At 53.3% G+C, this 19,979-nt stretch overlaps 1 protein-coding gene across 5 annotated transcripts in view; it reads left to right on the top strand.

The window, feature by feature from the left end:
• The window catches only part of EVC (EvC ciliary complex subunit 1), a 62,591-nt gene that overhangs the window by 27,230 nt on the left and 15,382 nt on the right, over positions 1-19,979 (top strand). For all 5 annotated transcript variants that reach the window (XM_078068367.1, XM_078068366.1, XM_078068369.1 and 2 more), the window contains exons 8-13: positions 41-199; positions 4,572-4,788; positions 7,397-7,545; positions 9,195-9,293; positions 11,964-12,176; positions 19,198-19,307. In XM_078068367.1, coding sequence (XP_077924493.1) covers positions 41-199; positions 4,572-4,788; positions 7,397-7,545; positions 9,195-9,293; positions 11,964-12,176; positions 19,198-19,307 — 947 coding nt within the window. The remainder of the gene's footprint in view (positions 1-40; positions 200-4,571; positions 4,789-7,396; positions 7,546-9,194; positions 9,294-11,963; positions 12,177-19,197; positions 19,308-19,979) is intronic.

Below are 19,979 nucleotides of genomic sequence, written 5' to 3'. Positions count from 1 at the left end.
TTTCTACACCCACCTCTTGCTTTTCATTCTCATTTCACAGATGGAAGCTTTCTGGAAACAGATGGAAAACATCCAGCACTTTCTTATGGACCAATTTAAGTGTTCCAGCTCCAAAGTCCAACAGCTCATGATGACACTCACAGAAAGAATGATTGCAGCCGAAGGGTTATTGCGTGATTCTCAGGATTTGCAGGCTCTGGTATGCTGAAGGGGGCGGGGAAGGAACCTGAAGATACTCATACTAGGGATGTGGAATCCAGAAGCTTGATGCGCCATAGAGATCAAGTCGAACACCTTTAAATTGTAGATGGGGGTATAGAGCCCAGAGAAAAGCAGTGAATCCATCCATCCAACCATCCATCCATCCATCCAACCATCCAACCATCCATCCAACCATCCATCCATCCATCCATCCAACCATCCAACCATCCATCCATCCATCCATCCAACCATCCAACCATCCAACCATCCATCCATCCATCCAACCATCCAACCATCCATCCATCCATCCATCCATTCATCCATCCATCTATCTTTCCATCCATCCATCCGTCTGTCCATCCATCTTGCCATCCATCCTTCCATCCCTCTTTCCATCCGTCCATCCACCCACCCACCAATTCCTTAAGAGGAGATGCTGACCAGCTTTGCACTGTGGCCCCATAGAGCATTGACTCTCAATCTTGGCGGCACATTGAAATCATCTGGGGAGCTTTAAAAAGTACTGACGCTGGGGTCCCAGGTGGGGCCCCACCCCAGAGACTCTGACTTAATGAGTCTGGGGTTTTTAGAGCTCTAGGTGACCACAATGAGTAGTCATAGTTGACACCCACTTGTGTGGATGGAGCTTCCTTTACTCTCCTGACGGCTCCATGGATCACCTGAGGAGCTTTCATAAAATGACCATGCCCAGACCTCATGCCCAGAGATCCAGTCTGATTGGTCTACAGTGAAGCCCCTGGTATTGCTGGTTTTAAAGCTCCCCAAACAATTCTGATATATAGTTGGAGATGCAACCCACTGGCATAGAGGAATCCAAAAATCTGACTTTGAACCTAGGCTCAGCCACTTGAGGCTGTGTGATCTTGAACCAGTTACTTAACCCCCCTGAGCTTTAATTACTCTATTTATGAAAGAGTGGTCCAAGGAGTTTCTGCAGACAGGACCTGGGGAAGTGCTCAGGGACTCATAATGCCCTAATCACCATGGGGTTTCTCAGCTGTGATTTGGGCCTTGCCCTGCTGTGCACACCATGCACCCATTTCCCCTTGGATACTCATGAGTTCCATTTCAGACCTGTGCACCCACCTGAGCACCCAGCTCAGAAACCTGCAGCGGCCGCCCTGCCCTTGGCTCAGCGACTTGGCAGCTTTGATCCACGGAGCAGGCCCTGCCATTTCTCCACAACCACCAGAGTGTGGTCCACAGACCAGCGGCCTCTGCAGCCCCTGAGAGCTTGTTAGAAATGCAGGCCCTCCCCACCAGTCTCAGGATATGCATTTTAACAAACTCCCCGGGTACAACAGCTATTTGAGAACTTGATGTTTTTGCTCATTGTGTACACATACAATCTCCTTTTCCTCCCCGGCCCTGCTGGAAGGTAGGCATGGCAGATATTTTATTCCTGATGAGCAGGGGGCCAGCTAAGTGACCCACCTTGGATTCCTGTGCTGTCTAATGACATCACTGAGCCCGGGCAACAAGCTTCCGGATTTGCCGTCCAAACCCCTGTGAACTGGATTTCAGTTTGATAAGGCTACTGATATTAATGCTTATCAAAAGAGAAAGACTATTTTTTCCCCTTTTTTTCTTTTTATTTAATTATTATTCTGTCAGCAGGATATTGATGTAGGAAAATAAAAAGTATCCTTAGCTGACTTTGGCCCAAGTATTAGCTGGTAACTTCCAAATAGAAAGAAGGGAAGGAATTATCCAGGTTATCAATATGCCCTTCTCTTAGCCAACATTTGATGAGTACTGATTTGTGGGCCACGTTCTATTATAGAAACAGTATTACAGACTCGAGCTGGAAACCTGAGTTCACACCAGTCTTGCTGCTTGTTAGCTAGCTGACCTTGGGCAGGTTACTTAACCTCTCTGTGACTCCGTTTCATCCTCTGTAAGTGGGGATCAGAAGAGCATATTAGAGAGCGGACGATATGTAAGGCGTTTGGAACAGAGCCTGGCCCATGGGAAGTGCTTGGTGTGTTAGTGATTAGACCACCGGCCACAGATCCACGGGCGAAGTGGGTATCAGCAAATCCTCACGGTGATGCACGCAAAGGGCTGTCAATCTGTGTACCCCCCAAAAATGTAGCTTCTGTATCTCATGTTATGTTGCTGATAAACTCCAGAAGGTTCTAAGTTCTTGGGTCGGTGTCTGAGCGCTCTGGCCTGGGCAGTGGGAGCTACAATGTTCACATGGCGTCACTGAATATCCAACTGGCAGGGTTCTGGAAAGGACCTCAGAGGTGATGAGAATCATCCTCCTGGGATGTCTGACAAAAAGCCACGTCAAGAGCGAGGCCAGGGGCTTGTAGATAATTATAACAGCAGCTTGCGCTCGTGAGCGTTTACTACGTGCTGGCTGCTCTTTGAGGGTTTTACGTATTTTAACTTAATCTTCACCGCAGCTCCGTAAGTTCAGGGTCCGGGGAAGGCACTGTCCCCAAGGCCTGCAGCTCGGACAGGTGGAGCCCAGTTCTAACCTGGGCGCTGTTGGGGACACTCTCAGAGCAAGGGGACCCCTCGTCTCCCATCCCATGTCCCTCTGCACGTGCTCACCTCTCTCCACTCTGTCTGTCTTTGAATATAAACCCGGAGGTTGTGCTGTCACTACTGAGCTGGGGAGGTCTCGTGCTACCTCAGAGGTGGCTGCCGCCGGCGGTCTGGGCGCACCCCTCCCCAGTGTGGCCCTGTCTGGGTCCCCCGCAGAGCGCTGAGCAGAGCCTTCCCACCCGGCGCGCGGCCACCCAGCGCTTATCCTCTTGCGTCCCCTAGTGGTCATGGGCCTGCCACCTGCCAACGGCTGTCAGGTGCTTCTAATCGGGGAAGGTTCAAAGCCGCTGTCCTTGGGCTAGTTATGTGGCCTTCCAGAATAAACCTCAGCATTCTTGTCTGTAACTGGGGGATCCTTATCCTTGCCCTGTTCACACGTTGTCAGAACACAGACCAGTGCCGCTCAGCAAACAGTGAGACCCAGGCCTGGCCGTGGGTGGCTCAGACACCCCCCCTGCCCTGTCTTCAAGGGCTCAGTCCAGCTTGGGACTGTCCCTTAAAGACAGAGCACATGAGGCCGTGGGGCATGGAGGAGGGGCCCGCTGTTGCGTGGGGGAGATCAGGGAAGGCACCCCACAGCCCAGCCCAGCAAGGATGAGAAGGACTAGCAGGCCGAGGAGTGAGAGGAACAGGGAGGGTGCTCCAGGCGGAGGGCCTCGAGGGTGCAAAGGCCCGGCAGAGCTGGGAGCCAGGTGTGCTGGGCGGCCCTGAGCAAGAAGGTGTGTGGACAAGGCTGGAGACGAAGCCAGGCCTGGTCCTCGGGGCCTTGTGCTCCATGTCCTGGAGTTCAGACTCGGTTTGAAGGCAGTGACTGGAGGGTTTGGGCCATAGGACAGCACCGTGTCTGCCTCTCAGAAAGGCCCCTGTCTGCCATGCGGGGGCAGAGCGCACGGGGGCAGGTGGGAGGCTGGGACAGCAGGACAGACGTGAGCAGGGCCTGAGCCGGCTGTGACGGGCCCGGCGGGAAGGAAAGAGAGGGGGTCTGATGAGGCAGGATTGCCAGCGTGGAGGACAAGACGGGGCCTGAGGCGGACTCGGGCGTCTGCTGGGGCCATGCCCAGCTGGGAGAAGCGTCCTCCCTCTGGGACGCGGGGCCTCCTCCACACAGCAGCGCCCCTCCCCCCCGTCCCGCTTCCGCGGTCCTCACGCTCATTCTGCAGGGTGAGCAGCTGCCCTCAGGCTTCTGGACCCAGAGGGTGCCGTCTGCCGCTGGCCAGCATTTCCTGCCCTAGGGAGGTGCCTTTTCCAAGAGTCCTGTCCTGAGTCATGACGCCGTGGTGGGGCAGAGGGGGCAGGGGGCTGTTCTCAAGTCTGACCTTGAGGGAGCCACCCATGAAGTCAGTCTCACCCTCAAAAATCTCTTCCAACCCTGCGTCCCAGGCTCTCTGAGGCTCCAAAGCCAAGGGCTCCTATGACCTTTGCTGGGCCTTTGCCTTTCCCTTTCAGGGCTGTGGAGGCCAAAGGCCCCAGGGACTGGGGAGGGATGGCTGGAAGGAAGGCCCCTCTTTGGCCATGTGCACGCACTGAACCCCTTCCCAGAAGAGCAGCCCCCCGACGTGCTCTCACTCTGTGCCAAGAGCTTTATGCCTGGTACCCCGCGTCAGCCTCACCCCAGCCCCATGACGGACGATTCTGTCTGCAGCCAAGGAGCAGACGCGGGAGGCGCGGCGGGAGAGCCGGTCGGTCTGCACTCTGCTCGCAGGCAGTGGGCACTCCAGGACGGACGGAGCCCGTTACCGTTGGCAGACCCTTGCTGCGGGACGGGACGCTGACCCGGGGGTTTCTCTTCCCAGGACACCCTGGAGAGAACCATGGGGCGGGCGCACATGGCAAAAATGATCGAGTCCCTGAAGCTCCAAATCCAGGAGGAGACCAAATGCCGGCTGGCCGCCCTGTCCCACGGCCTGGAGCTGCTGACCATCGAGGGGAAGCTCTCCGGGCGGCAGAAAGAGGAGCTGCTCACTCAGCAGCACAAGGCCTTCTGGGGGGAGGCGGAGCACTTCAGCAGCGGTGAGTGAGCCATGGCCGGGTCCGGGGTGCACAGACCTCCTGTGCCAGGGTGGGGGAGGGGGGCCGGGCCTGGGGGGCAGCGTCAGGAGACGTGGAGCAGCACGCGGGAGACCAGCACAGGCTGTGACCCCCTTCCGGCCCTTGGGGACCGCATCCCTTATCAGCTCTGAGCCTCCTTGCCTTCCCCATAAGGCTGCCCCTAGGGTCTGGGATTGCCGGCTGCATTTAGCCGTCGGTGACCGGGCTGACGGAGGCCCCAGTGTTCCTGCAGCAGAATCACCTGGACCACGCAGAGGGCAAAGGGGCAAAGGGGGGTGGCAATGCCCGGAAATGGCACATGGCACTCAGCTGCAACCCGTGGCTCTACACAAGTCCCAGGGCCCTGCTCAGCAGCGCAGGCGAGGGTGGGCAATGGTTGAGCCTGTAGGGCAGGAGAAGGAACTCGACGTGGTTGTTTCTCATGCCCACCCCAGCTCCTGGGGCGGACCCTGGGAGGACGGCAGGTCAGGGCTCAAGATACTGAGGGCATCCGAGACTTAGTCCAGGTCCCATCGTTAGAAAGAAGAAACTTTAGCTGCAGGGAGGGTACCAGCTCTGCCTCCAGGACCGGCTGCCCCGGGCCCTCTGTGGGGAGAGCTCACCACTGGTCCCAGCGCGGTCCAAGGCTGCACGTTCACCCGGGGCCGGGAGTGGAAGCAGAGAGGCGGGCGGCCTCTTGGGGTCTCGGTCAGGACATCTGCAGGGCACGGAGTCCGTGTGCTTCACAGTTTCCCCAGCGGACTCTGACACCCACATGGGTGTGGACGCTGTAGGACCAGGGAGTCTCCAGGGGTCTTGGTCAGCTCGGGCCACGGTATCAAGATAACACAGACCGTGGGGCTCACACAACAGGCCTCTCTTTTCTCCCAGTTCTGAAGGCAGTGAAGTCCGAGAACAGAGCGCCAGCCCGGTCAGTTCCAGTGAGAAACTGAGTCCTGCCTGCTGCCAGCCACCTTCTCTCTGTGTCTTCACGTAGCAGAGAAGGGCTTTCTTGTACCTCTTCCTCTTCTTCTAAGGCACCAGCCCTAGGGGATTAGGACCCCAGTCTCACGAACTCGTTTACCCTCCAAATGCAGTCCCGCGGGGGTTAGGGCTTTAGAGTATCAATTTGGGGGGACACGGCTCAGTGCATGGCGCCAGGTTTTCGTTGCAGCCTGTGTCCTGGTCCTCTGTCTGCAGTGGCTCATGTCCTCTCTGCCAAGCCTGCCGGCTGCCTTTCAGAGATGGGGTCAGAGGGAGGCACTCAAAGCTGGGACCTCAGGCCATTCCATGAGGTCTTTGTCACTCGGCATCACGGCTTCTGTGACCACGTGGAAGCCTGCTGTTGGCTGGAGTCTGGACTGTGTAGAACTGAGCACATCTGGCCTTGGGGGTCATCGCACACAGGGACCTGGGCTCTCCCAGTGGGACGGGGCCCCAGCAGCACAGAGTGGCAGGGACAGGATGCCAAAGGAACCCCCACTGATCAGGCTCTGTTGAACTTGGACAGGACAGGGGAGGCAGGGAGACAGTTGGGGCGTGGAGGGAGGACCCTGGGCAGAGGGAGGACTCTGGTCTCTCTGGACACCTGGTCACACCCTTTTTGGCGCCAGAGGCTAAACAGATTCTCAGACAAAACCCAAGGAAGTGTGCTTGTCTTACAAGTGTGGAATATGTGTGTGTGTGTGTGTGTGTGTGTATGAAATGCTGAAACAAACATCTCCCAGAACGGCAGACCCCTGGTAGCCTGGCCCTCGTTGACTTCTCCAGCTTCTACACTCAACATCTCCCTTAAAACCCAGGGGAGAAGGATCTGGCTCACCTCTTCTTTATCTCCTCTCCCAGAAGCCTTCTCTGGGGTCCCACACTGCCCGTTACCCTTCATCCTTCTCATCCCACCACCCTGTCCCTCATCTGGCATGACACTGAATCTCCCTTCCCCTCTCTCGACTTCTCTGCACCAGGAGCCAACTGCGCCCAGTGCCCGGTGCTAAGGCACGCTGCTGGCCCAGTGACCTCTGCGGGGTGGAGGGTGGGTTTAGACCCCAGCCTCTCTGCCCGCCTTCACCTTCCCCACCAGGCAGGGGGCATTGCCCTTGGGGTCCCCCTCCTTCTTGCAGTTCCTGCTAATTTAATAACTCATGCTCGTGATTTTTGAATCTCAACTGCACTCTGAGATGTCACTGTCTTCCTACAGACCCAGACTCTTCTGTCCTGTCCTTCCACCTGTCCCTCCCTGTGTCACCTACACCTTCCTCATTTTTCCCCACAAAAAATGCCTCTTCTTCATCTCCTGGTCAGGTTGACCAGTCACCCTGCAAAACCACAAATGCAGCCTCTTGTGTCCTGAGCACTGGCCTGAGGGGAAGTAGGGTCCCTTCGAATAACGTGGGGCTGTGGGCTTTGAAGAGCCAGGGGCTCCTAACACTGGCCTTTTGGAAGCACCTATACCTGAAAGATAAAACTATGAGTGTGGGCAGGAGTGCGGGGCACCTGCTTGTCCATTCTGCATCCTGAGTGCGGGCAGGAGACTGTGAATGTCTTGCCCGGGGAGTAACCTGCGACGTGCTGGGGCTTACTTCAATTTCAGAGTTTGTCCAGCGAGGCAAAGACTTGGTTAAGGCGTCACTGGTTCACCAAGCAAAGGAGATGGCCAAGCTCACACTGGCCCAAGAAGAGGAACAGAGGAGCTTCCTGGCTGAGGCACAGCTGAGCACCGCCCCGGGCGAGTTCCTCCAGGTGACCCTGCTCCCCACTCCCTCCCCGCGTCCAAGGACACAGCCAGCCCGGGAGCAGCCACGCAGGCTGAGTGCTGTGGCTTCATCCTCGTTACTGTGCAAGGAAAGCCAGAGACTTTGGCATCAGCCAGACATGAGGTCAACTGCTCGCTGCCCAGTGTCAGCCCGGTGACCTTAGCCAGCGGGGGGAAGGGAGGACCATGCACGGGAGGCTCTGTGGCAGGACCAGGGAGGTGGCTGGGCTAGAAAACGCCCTTGTCTTGACGAGGAAGGGGACAAGGAGACTTGCCAGACAAGAAACAAGAGGCCACCCTCCTTGAGGGCAGAGAAATGAGTTAGCGCCAGCATGGGCCGGGACGACCGGGGAGAGAGAGAGAGAAGAGAGCCCTGCCTTTGCCCCCGTATTTCCCTGCTCATGGGCGGGGGCTGGAGCCCCTGCTTGTCCATTCTGCACAGTTGTCAAGCATTTGGGCACTAGGGCCCTGGAAACGGGTTGGAACACTGACTTTGCTGCTAAGGAGCTGAGTGACCTTGGGCGCATTGCTCCCCTCAGCCCTCAGCTTCCTCATCTGCATAATGGGAGTCATGGCACCCACTTCATGGGTTGTTAGGGTTCAGGAAGACCAAGTAAGGGGCAGCCACGGCCCGACTGTTTGGGCCCTTCTCCTTTGCCTTGACATGAGCTGGACCTTGTTTTGGCTCTGCCAGGGGGACAGAGGGACGGTGACCGGACCCAGGCCCCATGCAGAGCACAGGCACGGGCCCTCCCTGGGGCCAGCCTGGTGGCAGGAGCAGCTCCCCAGTGAGAAGCCAGGAGGAGACCTCCCACACACACACCGAGGGCAGAAGAGAAGCATTTAGGTCCCTTTAAGGTCCACCTTGCCGCCCCCCAAGGAGCCTCCTCCCAGGTCCCTTCCAGGTCACAAGGTTGGGGTGGGGGGCTGTTTCTGTCCTGGACAAGATGCATCTGAAGTTAGGCTGATAGGATTATACTGCTCTGTGTTGCTCAGAGATTTCTGGCCCCTCCCTGGCATCGTGTTGCACAAACCTGAGCACGGGGAAAAGTGGCCCGGTCGGCTCTGCCCAGCACCTCAGCACAGGCCAGGCCCACGCTGGGGCTCAGGACACAGGGACAAAGGAGGGAAGGGTAGAGCAGATACATAAAAGAATGGATGAACGAGGGAACGAATAAATAAATGAACAAGGGGCGTTTCCCCCGTGGACCTCCCTAAGAGGAGTCTGTCCCTCTGTCATTGTGACCCGCCATGCCCCTCGGCCGCACACCTGTCTGCCCCATCTCCCCCCGTTCTCTGGGCTCCTCAGGGCAGGGCTCAGCCACGTGGCCAGGGCTGACCACACTGACCTCTCACGGCCTGTGTGCTTTGACCCTGCTAGGTGGTGGCTCCACTGGGTAGTCTCCCAGGGCCTGGGCGGTGGTCCCCAGCAACTCAGTCACAGAATGTCTGGGTGGCTTGTGGCCAGGAGATCAGGTTCGCAATTTGCAGCCACGTGATATCCCTGTGCCTCAGTTTCCTCCTATATAAATCAGGGATGGACATCCTTCAGATCTGAGAGTGGCCCTTTGGGGGAATTTTTCTAGGAAAAAAATTGGCATTTTCCCACAAGATTCAGCTCGTGTTTCACTCGCAGGCTTTTCATGCAGTCCTGGAGAGGCAGAGGTTGACCCAGAGTTACCTGGAGGAGGAGGAGAACTTCAGAACCACCGAGGCCGTGGCTGTGCTCTGCCAGGTATGTGGCCTCGTGGTGGGACCTGCAGAGAACCCCCAGGATCTGCGCGTGCGTGGGAATCCCCCCTCCTCCTGGGCCGGGACCCCAGAGATGCAGGCTCAGGTCCAACCCTGGCCCTGTGGAGAGCAGGCAAGCCACACGCCCTCCATGGGTCCCTCCCGCATCACACACCAGGGTCCTATCGGAGGCATCTTCCATTTCCGGGGTGCTCAGGACTCTGACCTCCAAATGTCCCTAGAGGCAAAGGCCTTTGGAAGTGAGTTCACCCGGGATGGAAAGGAGGCCAGCTTTTGCGGGAATCAGCGGGTAGGGCAGTGGTGAGGACGGAGGGCTGGCCCTGGAACAGGGGGGCCGGGGTTTGAGTGCCAGCACCACCTTTCTCCCCGGGCAACCTCATGCAACTCCAGAATGGGGAGGGGGACTCCATGCTGGCCTGGAGGACTGACTCTGAGAGAACGGGGAGATCACCTGTGCCCTCCAAAGTGATGGGCCTCCCGGGGGGTGATGGTGACCAAGATACAGAGCCCCTGCCTCGGGCAGCACCCAGAGCTACTGCAAAGCAGAAATGCAGACATCCTGCATGAAGGAAAGTGACAAGTGCCGTAGCGTTGGGAAGCACATGCGGGGTCCTCTCCAGACTCAGAGTGCCTGGGTCTGTGTCCCGGCTCTTCCGCTTCCTCACTGTGTGGCTTCCAGATTTTACTGGGTCTCTCCAGTTCCCAGTTTCCCCATCTGTGAAATGGGGACAATGATAGGCCTTCTTCATGGGGGTGGAATGAGGCCCTTAGGCAGTAGCTGGAATCCGGGACATGCCTGATCCCAGTTGGCTCCCGTTACAACATCCTTGCTTACGGGTACGGAGTGGAGGCGTGAGGGATGCCTGGGGCTAAGGCCAAGCCAAAGACAGCTGTCTGCAGGAAGTGATGCCTGAGCCAAGCTTTGAAGGGGGAGACAGGCGCTGTGGACAAGGAGTCAGGGGGCATCCCAGGCCCAGAAAAACATGTGAAGGTGGGCAGTGCAAACCCTCAGCATCGTGGCAGCTATCCTGGGTGGATAGTGTCTGTATCGGTCAGCTCAGCCGCTGTAACGAAGTGCCCTAGACAGGGGGCTTAAACAGCAGACACTTACTGTCTCGCTGTTCTGGAGACCAGAAGTCCAAGGTCAAGGTGTGGGCAGGGTTGGGTTCTGGTGAGGACCCTCTTGCCGGCTTGCAGATGGCCACCTCCTTGCTTTGTCCTTACTTGGCCCTTCCCATGTGCTCATGAAGAGAAAGAGCTCTGGGGTCTTGCTCTTATTAGGACACCAGCCCTATCAGCTTAAGGCCCCACCCTCGACCTCACTTACCCTCAGCCATCTCCTTGAAGGCCCCATCTCCAGATACTGTCACATTGGAGCTTAGGGCTTCAGTATTTGAACTTGGGGGACACAATTCCATTCCTAACAGTAGCCCCCAAAATGTCTTGTCCCCCTGGAACCTCAGAATGTGACCTTACTTGGAAGTAGAGTCTTTGAAGATGTAATTAGTGAAGATGAGACCACACTGAATTAGGAGGGAATGACTGACATCCCCGTAGGAAGACCACGTGCTACTCAGTGTGGGCTGTGTGGTAGAGGAGTGACGTCCTGCCAGACGCTTGGGTTCCAATCCCAGCCAGGCCATTGGCCAGTTATGGGTTCAGGAACAGCTTATCTAACTTGTGCCTCAGTTTCTCCATCTTAACAGCATTCTGATGCACAGCTGAGTTTGAGAACCACTCTCATGGAGGGACTAGGGTAGGTCCAGTGAGCTCATACTCATGAGGCAGATGCTCTTGATGTCCTACCCTGTGGCCCCCGAGCCCACCTGAGCCCACCCCCAGCAGGGGACATTTTCCAGCAGGCTGACACTCCCTCTCTTGAGCTGGGATTGGAGTCTAAGATCTTGGCCAACTAAACCCACTTTCCTCCTCCATAAAGCAAGGCCAAAACGCCCATCAGGTATTGCTGCTGGAGGAATGAGCGGTGCATATAGAAGCACCCGGCCAGTGTCAGTGGGTGGCAGCAAATACATCAGTTTCAGTAAAGGCTTGTGGTGACACTGAAGTGACCACAGCCTCATCCCTCCAGTGATGTCCTTGGGATGTTATGTATTTGATTTTCCTGTGCCTGGGTCTAGTTGCCAGGCCTGTGAGAGCTTGGGCCACGAAGGTAAAGACCCCTTTTTTCTAATACCAGGAGAGCCTGTCAGGTGTGAATGAGGAATACACCTGCTGGAGTCTGTTTCTTAGGAGGAGGTACTTGGAAATACGCTGCATGCGAAGGTGTGAGGAGCAAGGTGAAGGTGTGCTTGTGATTCTGTGCATCTGCATAGGTGCTTCTTCTAAAGGAGATAACTAGGGGCGCCTGGGTCGCTCAGTCAGTTAGGTGTCTGACTTTGGCTCAGCTCATGATCTTGGAGTCCTGGGATCGAGCCCCAAGTCAGGCTCCAAGCTCAGCAAGGAGTCTGCTTCTCCCTCTCCCTCTCCCTCTGCCCCTGCCCCTGCCCCAGCTCTGTGTGTGTGTGTGTGTGTGTGTGTGTGTGTGATCTGAGAGCTCCCTTCGCTGGGTTTCCTCTGTGCTTTGTGGAAAGCCCACAGCCCTGCCCAGGGTGAGAGCATGACTTGTAACCCCGTCACGTGCTCTCGGCTTCAGGAGCTGTACCGTGGCACCATGGAAACGTTCCAGAAGTTTGTGGACGTCCTGTTCCTTCAGACGCTCCCAGGTGTGACCGGCCTCTCCCGGGCAGAGTGTGAGTGCCTGAGGCAGGAGGTCCAGGAGAACGCAGCGCGGCAGCTGAGACAGTCGCATCGCTTCCGCAAGCAGCAGTGGGAACTCTTCCAAGATCTCCTGGAGCAAGACAAGCAGGTGGGCATTTTGTACAACCGGGCCTGGGGTCTACCGTTTTCACAGTTGGGAAGAATAATGAGAGATTTCGTCCACGGAGCATCCTCAGTGTCTGTGCTGAGCACTTGGCACTGTGCGCTGCCCGGCCCTTCCCCACCAAGGTGGGCAGGAGGAGAGAGCGGAGGGTGAGAGGTCAGTAGATAATGCCTCCGGCTGACCCATCACAAAAGGGCAGCGATGCCTGTGCTTTAGACCGGCGGAAGTCAACCCCAGAAGGTAGCTCGTAAGGGAGTGGACTTGGCGGGGGCGGGGGGGGTTCTCACGTGGAACTCCTGCTTTTCAGTGAAAGCCTGTTTCCTGATTAAAACCAGGTATCCGTGTGGTAGATAGAATAATGGTCCCAAGATATCCACATCCTAGATGCCCAGAATCTGTGAATAGTCACCTAACATGGCAGAAGGGACCTTGCCCAAGTGAGTGTATTAAGGATGTTGAAATGGAGAGATTGTCCTGGCGTATCCAGGGGGCCCCAGTGTAATCACAGGGTCCTCCTAAAAGGGAAGGAGGAGGGTCAGAGTCAGAGAAGGAGAAGTGATGACTTGAGCAGAGGACAGTGTGATGTGGCCACGAGCATGGCAGGCAGGCACCTCTGGAAGCAGGAAAAGGCAGGTGCAGACTCCCCCCTCGGGCGTCCAGAAGGATCACAGCTCTGATTTTAGCCCAATTAAGACCCATTTCAGACTTCTGACCTCCAGAACTGTAAGATAATGAATTATGAATAAAGCCACAGAATTTGTAGTCATGTGTTACGGCAGCAATAGGAAAGTAATTTACATTAATTTTATTTTAAAAAACTAAAACGTGTCAAATAGAGGAATTTCCAAATGTGACAGGCACTAAAACTCCTGTATTTCCTTTCTCTCGTGCCTTCATGCACACCGCAGGCTGTAACACGAATGTGTTCACTATCCCAGTATCTAGCAGTGACCGGGTGACGTAGTCCTGGCTGATGAGACAGAGTGTGGTCGCTGCAAAGAGCTTCCCTTTCTTCGGCATTCCCTGTTCTTCCTGCCCAGAGCATGGGCAGGAGGCCTGGGGCATGCCAGCCTTCCTTTGACTTAGAGGCAGGATGCGGGAAGACGGAGGCAGATGGGCTCAGGATGGTGGAGCAGAGAGTGGACGCCACTGTCCCAGCCCTGGACTGCCCACCCCTTGGGAGCTTGTTATAAGAAACAACCCCTGCCTCTTTGCCATGGGGTCCAATTAGTTACAGAAGAGCACTGGACTCGTGAATGGAAGAGAGGTTTTCCAAAGCAACAAACCAGAGCTGTCCAAGGTACCAAGTAGGGAAAGGGGGGCATCATGCCACAAGGCCACTCACAGCCATGCAGCAGCAGAGGGCCTCGCTTCCTATTAGACCTCCTTCTAATTCAGTTCAGTCCTCCATCAGCTGCATCATGTCTTCCTCTCATTGCTAACTGTCTCCTGCGCTTGGCTCTAAGTTCCTAGAGGACAGCAACTCTGTTTTCATTTCTTCATTCTCTTATTCAAAGTCCAGGGGCTGGGACACAGCGAGGGCCCAGGAGAACTTGGCTGCAATAACGCAGCTTTGGAAATTATCACAGGATCACTTTACTGTTCTTCCAAGGGATGTAGTTGAAGCTGAATCCCTTGGATTCATAACAATCCTGGGCCCAGACCACTTAATTTACAGTCTCTGGGGTGGGGGTGGGGGGGACAAGCTGGCCATGTGAGTCTAATGTGCCTCTGATGAAGGCTCCCCAAATGGGGGAGGCCTTTGAGAGGCAGCTGTAGTTTGCAGACGGGCCCCTAATCTTGGAAGCTGGATGCGTGGGTTTGAGCCAGTGCAGTCCTGTCCATGGGCTGGTTGGCCTCGGCCGGTTAGCTAACCACCCGCCCCCCCACAGCTCTGGCATTTTGCAAAACTTGCTAAATGTCTCAGAATCTCTGCTTCTGAGTGAAAAGTAGGGATCAAAATACCCAACAGTGTTGCTCTGAGATAATGCAAGATAAGACCTTTCACACAGCGTCTCTCTCATTATTTAATGATATTGGCATCAAAAAAAATCCAGAACTTCATTTCTGATAAATTATTAGACCAACAGCCATAATGCATCTGCAACCCTCTGGTTATGATTCTTGATTATTTTAAGTAAATGTTAGACAATGCATGACTTCTGGCTTTTACTTCCTATTTATTTACTTAGTGAGTATACATGTGCATGTGAATTTTCCGTGGCTTATGCAGAAGGGTTTCAGGAGGAGTTCTGCATGCAAGAAGCAAGCAGGATGGTTAATGACCTCATCAACTGATTAAATAAGTATAACCCAAGACTGTTTTCTCAACGTGTATATGTCATAATTAATTTACTGATTGGTTGTTTAATTGCCTTAAATTGCCACAAGATATTTAGAGGTCCATGTGTACTCTCACTTACCATTTTTCCTCCTTGATGATAAAAATGAGCGATGAGCTTTCTATGATTCAGATGAATATTTAGTCATAAGAAAAAAAGCACCAACAAAACTGTTCATGGAAAATGAAACACACACCCAGACTGTGAAATGCATTTCCCACATTGTCTTTTACCCAAAGGACCTTGGTAATTTCGTGTCCTGTTACTCAGGGAAGTTGTTAAATATTATGGAATCTGTCGATTACCCAATTGGAACAGGTTGTAGAATGGTGGTTCTCAAAATGTAATCTGTTCTAATGTTGCTTCCTGGGCTTTTCCCCAATCCACTGTGCTAGGTCCCCCCAAAGATGTCCCCATCCTAATTCCCAATGGCTGTGAACATGGGATCTCACACGGCACAAGGGACTTTGCAGATGTGATTAAGTTCAGGATCTTGAGACGGGGAGATTCTCCTGGACTATCTAGGTGGACCCAGTAGAATTACCAGGGTCCCTATAAGTGAAAGTGGGATGCAGGAGTGTCAGAGTGATATGGTTGGACCGAGAAAGTCTCAGCCAGCCATTGTTGGATTGAAGATGGAGGAAGGAGCTACTTGCCGAGGAATGCAGGTGATCTCCAGCAGCTAGAAAGGGCATGGAGATGGGGTTTGCCCAGAGCTTCCAGAAGGCATGTAAGCCTGCTGACACCTCAGGTCTAGCCCCTTGAGCCCTATTTTGGACTTCTGACCTGCAGAACTATAAGACAATGAGTTTGTGTTGTTTTAAGCTACTGAGTTTGTGGTAGAAACAGCCACCATGGGAGAGTAATAGACCGCCACATGGGAGTCTGCACTTTTGACAAGGCATGTGGCGGTGGGTGCGGTCCGTAGCGCTTCCTATCGTCAGGAACACCCATGTGGCCATCAGTCCATCAGGTGTTAAATCCTGGCACCACCTCCCACTCTCCTCCCACTCTCTCAGCCCCACTGCAGGTGGGTTTCCATCACCTGGTCACCACACCTGCTCCCACCTGTGCTGAGCTCTCAGGCCTCACCTGCCGCACTCAGCCGCAGTGCTTGGGCTGGATCCTGTTCTCTCCCACTTTCCATATTGAGAGATCCCTGTCCTCCAAAGTTGGGCTCTCCCCTCCTCCTTGAAACAGCTGCTTGACTCTCTTGCTTCTCCTGCTGCCTCTGTGGTGGCTCTGCCTCAGTCTCCTTTGCTGGTTCATTCTCACCTTCACCTTGTCTGCCCCCGGGAGTGGCCCAGGACGCAGCCCAGGACCCTCCTCTCAGTCTGCATGCACTCTCTTGGTGACCCATCCAGTCACACCGTCTGTCCTGGTGTCCTAATGCTGCATGACAAATAACCAACCGAGCAGCTTAAGACAACACACATTTAGGGGCACCTGGGTGGCTCAGTCGTTAAGCGTCTGCCTTCGGCTCAGGTCAGGGTCCCAGGGTCCTGGGATCGAGCCCTGCATCGGGCTCCCTGCTCAGAGGGAAGCCTGCTTCTCCCTCTCCCACTCCCCCTGCTTGTGTTCCCTCTCTCGCTGTGTCTCTCTCTATCAAATAAGTAAATAAAATATTAAAAAAAAAAAGACAACACACATTTATTATCCCACAGTTTCTGCAGATCAGGAGACCAGACATGGCTTCACGGGGTCCTCTGCTTGGGGTCTCACAGCTGCAATCCAGCCTGCGGCCGGGGTCTCATCCGGTGGCTCAGCCAGAAGAGAATCGCTTCCAAGCTCACTTACATGGTTCTCAGCAGGATTCTATCCCTCGGTTTTTGGACTGAGGCCGGCACCTCCCTCATTTATGTCTCCAGCTCAAAATGCATTCCAGACTCCACTCTCTGCCTGAGATCTTCCTGTATGTGATGAATAGGCATGGACCTGTCACATGCCCCAAAAAAGAACTGTTGGTCTTCCTGCCCAACCCACTCCATCCACACTCTTCCTCCGTCTTCCCGCCGACCGGGCCAAAACCCTTGGGGTTGTCTCGACTCGCCCTTTTGCATCCCCGACGTGCAACTGACAGGAAGTTGCACAGGCTCTGCCTTCTGTCTAGTCCAGAATGGAACCACTTTCATCACGTCTGCCCTTACACCTGGTCACAGGTACCACACCTGTCATCCGATCGCCGTGACAGCTGGCCCCCTGGTCTCCCTGAATCCACGCCTCCCCCCACTGTGGTCTACTCTCAACCCCCCACCCAGAGTGATCCTTTCAAAACATACCACATGACACTAATTTTTAAGGTGCACATTTAAAAAACATTTTAACAGCCTGGACGTTGAGATGCATCATAATTTAATTGGCAGTGATTTGTCTCCCTTAGTGATACTTAAAATAATTGTGCATCTTGTAATTGCCAGCGCATCAGGTTTGCTAAAAGACACGGTCGCGTTGTGTCACTTCTTTGCTCCAGACCCCCAGTGGCTTCTCTTTTCATGCAGAGTAGCCAGCATCCTCACCCTGCCCCACGAGGCCCTCCATGTTGGGGCCCGGCTTCCCTCTGACCTCCTGGTTCTGCGCCAGCCACACTGGCCTCCTTGCGTTCCTCCCGCTCGCTGGGTGTGCTCCTGCCTTGCTCCGTCTGCTGCAGTCTTTGCTCCCGTGTCACCCTCGCACGAGGCCACCCTCACAATGAGGCGTACCCTGACTGTGCCTTTTAAAATGGCAGTGTCCCCCCTCCCTCAGCGTGACAGTGTTTGCCTGAGGTTCTGGCTTTAGAACCCAGCCACCTGTAAGCCCGCCCCGTTATGGGAGAACACTACAAAACCCTCAGCGTGTACCAGGCATGCCCTGACTGCTAGTTCTTTCTCCCTTTCTCTCCTTGGTAACTATAAGCTTGAAACGAAGAGTAAACTTGCCCAAAGCCACACAGTTTCCAGGTAGCAATGACCAGGGTCAGCACTTTAGCCCCCTGAAGCTGCTTGTGGTTCTGAATTTAAGCATTCACGAGCTGGCGTTTGATAGCTTTGGAGATGTTGGTCTGACAGTTGCAGGCACACGGAGTCTGATGGCCTAGGTCCTCTCGACTGTGTCTGAGTCCTGATGCTGTTTTTACCCGCATTCTGAAGTGCCCACCAAAGACCCCCGTATGGGTTCATTTACCATTTAGAGAAGCAAGGCTGTACAAAATTTTCTTTTTTTTTTCTTTTGAGAGAGAGAGAGAGAATAAGCAGGGGCAGAGGCAGAGGGAGAGAGAGAATCTCAAGCAGACTCCCCGTTGAGCATGGAGCCTGACACAGGGCTCAATCTCACGACCCTGAGATCATGACCTGAGCTGAAATCAAGAGTCAGAGGCTTAACCAACTGAACCACCCAGGTGCCCCCGCTGTATAGAATTTTCTACGAAGTTCTAGCCCCTTAAGCACTCTGACAGGTTATTGTAGACTCTTTACAAGAGAAGTCAGAGGCTGACTTTAATGAAAAGTTCCAGGGGCAACTGGGTGGCTCAGTTGGTTAAGGGTCTGCCTTCAGGTCAGGTCATGATCCCAGGGTCCTGGGATCGAGTCCCGTGTGGGGCTCTGCACTGAGCATAGAGTCTGCTTGAGATTCTCTCTATCCCTCTCCCTCTGCCCTTCCACCTCCCATCTCAAAAAAAAAAAAAAAAAAATCATAAGTTAAGCCATAAAGATAAGATCTAAACAACACAATTGATGATCTGAGGCTCATTTGTAGGGCTTTTGTGGATGATATGAAGGTCTCCATTGAGAAGCCCAAAGAATCTACAAACTATTACAACTATTCAGATTGCTCAGTAAGTTTCCCAGACACAATATCAGCATCCCAAACCAGTAGATTTCCTACATACCCGAGCACCCAGTGATAACATCAGTAAGGATCCTCTTCCAAATAAAAGCTATAGGGTGCCTAAAAATAAACCTGACCAATGTGTATAAGAGCTTAGTGGAGAAGTTTATAAACTGTTGTTGAAGGCATAAAGTAAGACTGAAGAGAAATGCCATGTTCTTGAATGGGTAAACTTGATCTTGGAAAGATGATGATCCTCTCCAAATTAATCTATAAATTCAGTCCAATTACAAGAATATCCAAAAAGCAGTTTTCCCAAACTTGATAAACTGATGCTCAAATTCATATGAAAGGAAAAGCAACCAAGAATAACTAAGACAGCTTTGTATAAGAGAATATGGGAGAATTTGCCCTAATGTCTATGCAGTTTTGCTATAAGCAACAGCAATTAAAGCAGTATGGTGTTGATGCAGAAATAAAAAGACAGCCCCAAGGACTAAAACAGAGAGCCTGGAATGACATTTGTGTATACATGGAAACTGTGTAAGATAAGGTGGCATGACAAGCCAGTCATAAAAAGATAAATTATCTAATAAATGGTGCTGGGAAAATTAGTATCCATTTATGCAGAAAAAAAATTAGATGCCTTCCTCACGCCACAGAAAATGAATGTTCAATGTTTTAAGATTTAAATGCAACTTAGAAATTTTAAAAATCTTTAGAGGGAACTGTAAGAGAAAATCTTAATGAAATCAGGGGAGAAAAGGATCTTTTAAACAAGAAACAAAAGGCATGGTCCAGCATAAGCGATGATGGGTGAAGTGAACTTGAGTTGACCCCCTGTTGCCCTGTGCTGGATTTAGGTGTGGATGGAGGAGCATGCCCTGTCCTCCGTGCTGCAGACGCACCTGCAAGATGACCATGAGAGCATCGTCCACCAGGTCTTGGGCCGACTTGGTGGCCTCAGTGAAGAGTGAGTACAGCTTTCTGAAGGGGGGGGGGGGGCTGTGTCCTCTGTGATCTCCATGCTAACCTCAGTGTTCTCATCTGTTAGGTGGACACATTAACTGCCCCTGCCATTCTTACAGAGTGGTTTTGAGACCAACCAATCTGTAAGTGTAAAAGTGGAGAAGAGTGATAGCAGAGTGCCACAGATAAAAGGCTTGCAGTCAGACTTGATCTGGGAAAATCTTGCCCTCAATTTCCTCATCTATAAAATGGGCTAATAACATCTACTTCATAGAGCTGTCTTTCATAGCAACCTTTTTAAATACTTTTTTTGGAAGTATAATTCATATGCATTATTCTAAGTGTACAATTCAATGATTTTTGGTAAATTTACAGAGCTCTTCAGCTTTGACCATGATCCAAATTTAGAACATTTCCATCACTTAAAAAGCCCCCTTGTCCCCATTTTCAGCCACTCCCAATTTATTAATAAATCTGTATTCTTCCTATTTTTCTTCTTTTTTTAAAGATTTTAATTATTTATTTGAGAGAGAGAGAGAGAGAGAGAACAAGCCAGGGGGAGCAACAGAGGGAGAGGGAGAAGCAGACTCCCCGCTAAGCAGGGAGCCCGATGTGGGGCTCAATCTGGGGACTCTGAAATCATGACCTGAGTAAAAGGCAGATGCTTAACTCACTG

Source organism: Halichoerus grypus, chromosome 3 (assembly GCF_964656455.1).
Source record: "Halichoerus grypus chromosome 3, mHalGry1.hap1.1, whole genome shotgun sequence".
NCBI lineage: Eukaryota > Metazoa > Chordata > Mammalia > Carnivora > Phocidae > Halichoerus > Halichoerus grypus.
This window is presented reverse-complemented; position numbering and strand designations above follow the sequence as displayed.